At 43.6% G+C, this 9285-nt stretch overlaps 1 protein-coding gene across 1 annotated transcript in view; it reads right to left on the reverse strand.

The window, feature by feature from the left end:
• The window catches only part of Dusp16 (dual specificity phosphatase 16), a 76415-nt gene that overhangs the window by 8322 nt on the left and 58808 nt on the right, over positions 1–9285 (reverse strand). Inside the window, exon 5 of the mRNA XM_021164847.2 lies at positions 2114–2273. Within this exon, the coding sequence (XP_021020506.1) occupies positions 2114–2273 (160 nt within the window). The remainder of the gene's footprint in view (positions 1–2113; positions 2274–9285) is intronic.

The raw sequence follows: 9285 nt of genomic DNA on the forward strand, positions 1-9285 counted from the left end.
AAAAAAAAAAAAAAAAAAAAAAAAAAAAAAAAAAAAAAAAAAAAAAAGAAGGCAGAGATGGTGAAACTGGAAATAACATCAAGTTAGTACACAGAAATTCAAAAGCAATGTTTAGGGACAGAAACTTTGCCACAACAATAAAATAAACAAAAGGAGAAGACTGAGAAGACTGAGGACCTGCTAAGAGCGAGGTGTCAGGAGCTCAGAAAGGAAGTGATGGCCAGGGAGGTCAGAGCACAGTTCCGCAGAGGAGAGACAAGGAAAAAGTCTTTGTGGGACTCTTTAAAATGTCCGTTAGTCAGCGAGGGTAACCTGTGCCTACAGTCCCTACTACTCAGGAGGAGTGCTTGAGCCCAAAGGTTGAGGCCAGCCCAGCAGGAGCGTGTCAGAGAGAGGAGCAGAAAACAGAAAGAGGTAAACATGTCCTCAGAGCTAACTCTGAGCTGAGTACTCTGCAAAGGTTCGGTGCCTAGAGACTGTCTGCTTTAATCTTCATGCTCTCCCTACAAAGCAGGTGTATTACCTTCAGCCTTTTTTTCAGGAAACATGCTCAAGAGAGTTTTATGTTAGATACACACAATCACTTAACTGATAACCAGGGAGGCAGGACTCAAAGTTTGGCTCCAAAGTCCATCCTTTTAATCAAGTCTCTCTGGTGCCTCAGTACAGACTCGTGGACTTGGGGGTGGGGTGGGGTTGAGCAGGAGCCAAGGAAGCAACCATGAAGAGAGAGCAGGAGCTTGGATCATGCCTCTGAATCAACATGGCATCCAATGGGAACATTGATCACAATTGTCTGCTTTTTTAGGGGCTAGAAATCTAATGCTATGCTAGATATACTCAGAGGTACAATGAGAAAGTATCAGTATGAAGAATTTTCTTTATGATTACTTTAATGTGAACTGTTATAGCTTTTAATCTTGAGGCATTTTAAAGAACAAGTTCAAATTGATGACAGAAATTTCTGGAAAACTGAAGTTCTAAAAAAATAAGAGAGAGAGAGGAGAAGGAGAAGAAGAACCACAACAAGAACAAGAACTATATCAGAATTACCTGAAGCGAAAAATGTTACCAGGGATTAATGTACCCAATTTTGTTTTTTATGGGGAAAATTTTAAAATTATGTCTATGGGTATTTTGCCTACATGTGTATCTGTGAACTACTAATATGTCTGTGTTGCCAGAAGAGGACAGGAGAGAGTGTCAGATCTCCTGGAACTCCAGTCACAGCTAGTTTTAAGCCAGTGCACAGGAGCTGGGATTGGGCCTGCCTCTTCCAGAAGAGGAGCCAGTGCTCTGAACTGATGAGTCAACCCCAGCTGAGCCCTGGTCCTTTCTTTTTCATTACAATAACTAATTCACAAGATTTAATTATGAAGCTGTGTCCCTATTGGAGGAAAACCACAAGACACTCTTGCATGGAACAGAAGTGGCCATATCTCATTTTGCTGCTCACATCTCCTCTGCCAGCCTTCACATCCAAGTACAAACCACCAAGTTACCAGATAATGTGGCATGCAGCACTGTGAGGAAGGGAGGCTCCCGATGAGGCCAAAGCAGAACAAAGTATGATACAGACTAACCTCTGTTATTGCTCCTGCATGTGCAAGTATGCTGGAATTTCACTGGACTCAAAATACTTGAAACTATTGCTGCATGAATTGAGGCTCAGAAAATCTTGTAACATATAAAAGGCCTTCAAATGTATTGAAAAAATGTATTGGGATGTTTTCACAGGACCTAACTTTTCCCAAGGAAATCACAGCAATAAGAAAGAAAAATAACAGCCAGGTTCATCAAAGTTTCAAAGATCTAAAAAGTCGGGGAGAGGGAGAGATATTTTTGAAAGCTTAACTGATTGTTAAATACCTGCAACACATAATCATAGATCCTGCAAAGCTTTAACCTTGGTGCTGTTAAAAGTTAGCTAGCAGGTCACAGGCCAATCCCTTAGGGAAAGCATAGCACATATCAGCTTGACCATTAAATAAGTTAGCAACATCATGTGCCGTTTCCAGACTTGCAATCTCTAAAAGACAAAAAGGAGGGAGTAGCTATACCTATCTGTGACACTATGATTCAAAGGGCTTGTACCTTGTCTTGAGCTACATACCAATGAAATCCACAGACTTGTCCAACCATGGTAGGATTTTCTCACAAAAGCTGTCATTCACAGGCACTCGCAGGAAGTGAGATTCAGGTATGAAGTCAGGCTTTGGACAGGTATTGCTGGCATTTAACACATAGCCAATACCATTCTGTTGCATCAGGTCCTACACAAGGAAAGAGCAATGAAAGGGAATCATTTGTACTAAGAATCACTTTGAAAGATTGATGTTAAATACTATAACAAGAATTACAAGTTTCAGGGCTGGAGAGATGGCTCAGTGGTTAAGAGCACTGACTGCTCTTCCAGAGATCCTGAGTTCAAATCCCAGCCACCACATGGTGGCTCACAACCATCCATAATGAGATCTGATGTCCTCTTCTGGTGTGTCTGAAGACAGCTATAGTGTACTTACATATAATAAATAAATAAATAAATAAATAAATAAATAAATAAATAAACAAACAAACAAATCTTTTTTAAAAAATTACAAGTTTCTTTGCACATAGTAAAATCCAAAAATCCAAAGTAACATTTACAGACTGAAACTGAAAAATAAAGTTCTGGACAAAAACCCATTTAAGATAGATGCCTGAGGAGCAACCATATATGTTCAATCCATCAAGCATTGTGTCCACTGCTGCAGAGAGAAACAGAATAAAGCATTCAATGAAACAACAGCACACATAGCTCTCTTCCCACATAGGCGATGCTGGGCATTCTTGCTGCTTGGTTTAGAAGTCTTTCTGAAGGCTGCATCTATTTATGTGTATGTAAGTTTATACCTACTATAAACTGGTATGTCCCACAGGCCTTTCACATTCAAATGCCAGAAACCAGCCACATTATCTTTCTGCCCTTTTTTGCCCTGAACTCCTATTTCCTGTCATCCCAACACTGATGAAACAATACATGAGAACATCCAACAGTCACCTGGCAAAATCCTTGTAATCTCATCCGAATGGCTGCCGATCCACTCAGTATCACTTCCTCCATTTGCCCTCTTTCTTCTCTCTCTTCCCACCCACCACTTGGTGAGCAGTGCCCAAGATAATGTTTCCCCTCCAAACCAGATTCCTCACAACTTTCTTTTTTGAGACAATGTCTTGGCTGTGTATCCCAGGCTGGTCTCAAACTCCAGACTCAAATTATTCTTTTGCCTCAGTGTGCAAAGGATCTGGGACTATAGGCAGATGCCACCACACTCCGCTTCATCTCTTTTACAGCTAGGAGCAGGCTAAGTGCTCCTGACATGCTCAGTCCCAGAGCACCCTCACGTCTGGATTTAGAAAGCTCCAGCCCTGTCTTCCGGATGGCTTTCTCCCCATTTTTCATACTCAGCCTCACCTTATCTATGAATTAACCACTCCAAGCTCTATCCTTCTAAAGTTCTTTGTGCACACCATTAAAATAACCCAGCACTGTGTGTCGCAGCAATACAGTTAATTCTTGTCTCCCCTATGAAACAGTAAAACAATGAGAAGTCTTGAACGGATCTTGTTTTCTTTGTGTAATTTATTATCCACTAATATAAATTTATTATGAACACTGACCAGGCAAGTTGAGGCAGCCCCACGTTGATTTGTCTTCCCAGTGCCGTCTCTCAGGACATCTTCTAAGCCTGAATACCTGAATACTAGGCAGCTCTGGCCATTCCTCCCTTTCCTTGGAATGCCACTTTTTTTTTTTTTTAACTTTGCCAGCTACTGTGGAAATGGATGATAGTTTCCTTCCTGTTTACCACCCTGAAACACGCTGGTCTCCCATCTCTTCATCTTAAGACACTTGGTACACTAAGTGCATTTTACTTTGTACAAAGAATACAGATCATCTGGGCAACTCTTTCGCACTTCTGCGATGACATCAAGAAACAGCATTTTCATTTACATGGCTTTCTTGGATTGACCAACTCCTTCATTACACCAGAGTGCAAGGCTCCCTGTGAGCTCCTCTGCTCTAATCAAGCTCACTATCGGACCAAGAATATCTTAATGATGTTCATTACAACCTTTAATGCTCAGTGCTTGTGAAAGAGGGACACCCATTGTTCTCTAGGTGAACCACAGATACACCAGGTTTACCTACATACCATCCCATGCCCACAGCCCCAGGATGTCTCTGGAAGGAGACCAAAGAGACCCACTAGACCTAAGTTAGACTCTGAAGCATTTCTAAGTAATGTCCCGAAGGATGCCCCCCAACACACACACTAACAGTATTACAAGTTATTAGGTTGTGTTAAAAAAAAAAGAGGGGGCTAAAGAGATGGTTCAGCAATTAAAAGTACTTGTGTTTGTACAGGACTGAGGTTCTGTTTCCACCACCCAGGTGATGGCTCACAACTATCAGTAATTCTAGTTCCTCAACTTTCTGTGTGATATTTATTATTATCCCTGCTATAAATGAGAAAACTAAAGCCTTGAGAGGTTATATAATATTTTCCGAGTCTTACCTACACACACTGGTCTTGCATGCTAGAACCAAACAGAATTAAAGATTCAAATCTAAAACACTCATTTCCAGAAACTACAGTTAGCTTCCACAATACTCTAAGCTTCTTCTACAGCAAATTAAAGTAAACAATAAAGTCATGAGCTCAGAAACCCACATGAAAAGCTAAGTGCCGTGGTGCCTGCTTGTGATCTCAGTGCTGGAGAGGCAGGGACAGACAGATCCCTAGAGCTCACTGGCCAGCCACCCTAGTCTGCCGGTGAGCTCTGGGACAAGTAATCTGTAGATGAAAAGGCAATGGAGGCCTCCCCGACCCCAGCAACGGGCAGAGACACCGTGTTGGTGGTGCTGGTGTTATGTCAGGCAGGAGCACATGACAGTCCTTTGTTCATGTTAGCCTGATGCCTGGCTTGATGACCAAAGCTGCTTTATGCCTAGGACTCATAAAAATCAAATCAAATCCAGACAGCTCAGTGCAGGAGAAAGACAGAAACCTGCCAACTGCCATGCCAGCCTCCAGCATACAGTACATGTGGCCAGCAACACCTGCTTGCCACTATGCCATGTTAGCAGGACAGAGGATGTCACCTAGGAGCCCACAGCCTCATGGGAGCCTGCAACAGGAGCCAGCACAATATGCAAGTATGTGGTGGAGAGCTGAGAAAGAGATACGAACAGTTTGAGCATTATGGAGAGAAATGGAACTGGAGACATGAAGGTGGAGTAGTAGCCTTTGTGAGTGGCCAGCCCTGCCACCTGGGGCCATGGTAATGTCCCAGCCCTAGCTGCTGCTGGGGGCCATGTCTGAGTCCAGGGCTACACAGTACCATGGGTCAACCATGGTTCATATTACCACTAGAGAACATGGGGATGTCCCTGGTCAGAGCAGCCACATGTCCAGGACCTGTGCATAACTGGCCCTACTACTTACTGGCTGCAGCTCTCTGAAAAGCTGGTCTAGTATTCTGCAGCTGGGCCTGGAGGCAGGAATGTGGGTGAGCTGGCCTCCAGGGTATGAGTATGGGACAGCTGACTGTGCCACGAATCAGCTGGATAGTGGCACCTCATCTCACCTCACATCCAGCAATGGGGAAAGCTACCCACAAGGTCTTGAGATCAGGAGAGCAAGGCTGCCCCTAACACCCCACAGCAGTTGGAAGAGCTGGCCCTGCCCCTCACTGGCTACAGCACTCAAGAGTTATAGCCCCTCACCTTCCCGGGAAGTACAGTAGAGCTTGGCCCGGTCACTCCTCTGCCATGAGATGGTCTGGGCAGTGAGGGGAGGTATCCCTTTGTCCCCTTCCCACCCGAGGCAGCTGGAGATCTGACCTGGAGGCAGGAAAGCATATGAGCTGTCCCTGTCCCTCACAGGCTACAGCACTGTGAGAGTGGGTCCCACACCTCAGCTAGGCAACAGACTAGGCTGTCTCTGGTAGAGGGGCCAGGGGTGAGAGATGATGCTCTCCCTTTTCCCCTCACCACCTGCAGGTAGTCAGGAGAGCCGGACCTGAGAGAATGGCTGGCCTCGCCTCCTCACTGGTTATAGCACTTGGGACAGGGGGCCCTGTGCCTTACCTGGGCAACACAGTGGAGCTGGCCCTGATGGCAAAGGCAAAGGGAGCTAGCCCTGAAAGTGTGAGAACAGGAAAGCTGACCCAGCGTCTCACAGGCTGCAGCACTTGGAAAACTACACACACACACACAGAGACACACACACACAGACACACACACATACACACACACATACCACACCCTGACTGGGCAGCACAGTGGAGATGGCTTTGGAAATTTGATAAATATAATGAAGCCAGTTTTGCTGGGCGGTGGTGGCGCACGCCTTTAATCCCAGCACTTGGGAGGCAGAGTCAGGCGGATTTCTGAGTTCGAGGCCAGCCTGGTCTACAAAGTGAGCTCCAGGACAGCCAGGGCTACACAGAGAAACCCTGTCTCGAAAAACAAAAAGAAAAAACAAAACAAAAAAAAAGGCCAGTCTTTAAAACAAAAAGGCAAACATGTTACACAAAATGAAAATGTGATTTGCCGGCTATGTTAAATTCTGTAGTGCTTTCCGTGTTTAGCTTTGTAGTCACTATATCAATGGGTAGTCACTAAATCAATGTCAGTAAAAGAAGGAAATCATTAAGGACAGGACAAACCTGAAATGTGACGTTTAGCTTAAAATTATGTATTAAATAATTTATATATAACATGAAAGTAGGATTACAGCTATCTGGGAAAGGAAGAGAGCTATGCAGAATAACAATGAGAATGGTTTGGCCAAAGTACATGATATGCTTGAATGAAAATGTCTTCATAAGACCTCCCATGACACAGTTAAAAAGAATCCCAAGTCGGCCTTGGCAGGCAGGCAGACAAATGTACATTAATTCACTAATCTCTAATGCATGCTTTTTCTCCTGAACTGAGTAGTTTTGGGGAAACCACACCTAAATGCAGCAATCTATTTTTAATTTTTAATAAAGAGCAAGATCTCACAAAAGGCTGGAGATTATTTATATATATATAAATAAAGCACAATAGCAGAATGCTTGTCTAGCACGTGTGAAGGAGGCTCTGAGTCTTATTTCTGTTACGGAAGTAAATAAATAAATAAATAAAAGCTAGGTGGGTAGGTAGGTGGGTAGGTGGGTAGGTAGGTGGGTAGGTGGGTAGGTAGGTAGGTAGGTGGGTGGGTGGGTAGGTGGGTAGGTAGGTAGTTGGGTAGGTGGGTAGGTAGGTAGGTGGGAGGGTGGGTAGGTGGGTAGGTGAGTAGGTAGGTAGGTAGGTAGGTGCTTTTTACAAAGTAGGGAAAGGAAAGCTTAGAGAACAGTGACTGCACAGTGCCCTCTCCATCACAGTGGCCTCATTCTCACCTAATTTATTAGAATCTTTCCAAAACATTTAGCTTAGGTCATACAAAAACAAGTCTCCTCCCTCATTTTTATTTCATCAGTACATGTACTATTTTAATTAATGTATATAGTTACAATAACAAGCATACTGGCCCAAACAGGTTTGAGGGCAAACAACTGGTTCTGGTAAGTACACTATTCACAAACTGGTGTCAGGTGTGCTGTAGGAACAGCTCACAGCTAGACTGTGGAGGACACAAAGACGTGACAAGGAATCTCTGAGGTGAGTTCTAGGAGCTCCACACAGCTCTCCTGGCTGTTCTCTTGATTGGTATTTCCTTAATACTTTGATGAATGCACACTTAATTGGCTGATAGGGTATATTAATGTTTTTTATGTGTACAATATGCATGCAGATACCCATGGAGGTGAGAAGAGCTATATTTAGAGGCAGTTGTGAGCCCACCCATGTAGGTACTGGAAACCAAACCCATGCCCTCAGCAAGGACAGAAAGTGCTCTTAACCGCTGAACCACCTCTCAATCCCTAGGCACTGAAGTTTTTGATGGTATAACTTAAAGGTACACTTATGAAGAATAAGTATCTTATGGAATGATTGTTCTTCATAAATGGATGCTGATACCTATTATAAATTAGATACATTTATGTAATTCTCATTTTATTTTGCCACATTATATAAAAATACACAACTAAATAATCTCTTCTGTAATTAAGCAGCACAATCTTTAGACTTGTATAGTGTAGTTATCTTATGCTGTGAAGTACTTAGCTTGGACTCTGAACTGCTGCTAATATGTGCCCTTCCACTGATAAGATAAACTCCTGCCCTTCATGATGTCCCTCTGACAGCATGATGCTTAAGTTCTGTGAACTCACCTCCACTGCTTACTCTCATGAGCTCCAGCCTACCGTCTAATAGGTACAATGCTTGCAACACATTCTTGGACCGCTACTCTTTCCTGCTCACCCCTTCTTTCACTACTCCCAGAACCCTCTACCCTTCACTCTGATTATTCTACCCACTTTCTCTGTCCTTTATTCCATGATGTCTATCTACCTTCCTGGTCCAACTTAAACTCCACAGGCAATTGCTACAACCACTCCCTTGCTTCTGTCCTCAATTCATTTGTCCCCTTTATCACCTCTTCCTGCTTGTCAGCTCTAATTGCTAGATAGAATTCATCCTCCACCAAATCTGCAGGAATGCTCCTGTAGCTGAGCATGGCTCTGAAATAAACTTCAGCAACATAGCCTGCTTTCACTTTTGATTCAGGCTCCTCAGCAACAATGGTATCCCCCTAGCCGTGCACTTTCTCCTCTCCTGTATGTGCCATTCCACCCATCCCCCTTCCCCTCAAAGTCTCTCCTCAGAGTCTCCCTGTATGTGCCATTCCCCTCAAAACCCTCACTACATTTCTGCTAATCCTCAATCTTAAGTTGGTAGAAAATCTCATTTTCCTGCTACACTGGGAAATTAGATCAACTACAGGCCAATTTTCATCATTTCATCCACCACATATATCTTCTATGAGCATGCTTATCTGCATATATTCTATTTTCCCAGCTGTTGTTATAGATGAACAATCAATGCCCGTAAGACCAGTCTCCATACGTGCTTAGTAAATTAAGCCTCGTCTTACTCAAGGATGTTTCTAGCAATTGTTGGACTTTCTCCTACATCAATTTTCTACTCTTAAGTTATTTCCACTATTAACAATCAAATAAGTATTTTTCCTAACTTAAAAATACCAGAGGGATGCTGGGCGTGGTGGCGCACGCCTTTAATCCCAGCACTCGGGAGGCAGAGGCAGGCGGATTTCTGAGTTCGAGGCCAGCCTGGTCTACAAAGTGAGT

The sequence above is a fragment of the Mus caroli genome, chromosome 6 (genome assembly GCF_900094665.2).
Source record: "Mus caroli chromosome 6, CAROLI_EIJ_v1.1, whole genome shotgun sequence".
NCBI classification, from domain to species: Eukaryota; Metazoa; Chordata; class Mammalia; order Rodentia; family Muridae; genus Mus; species Mus caroli.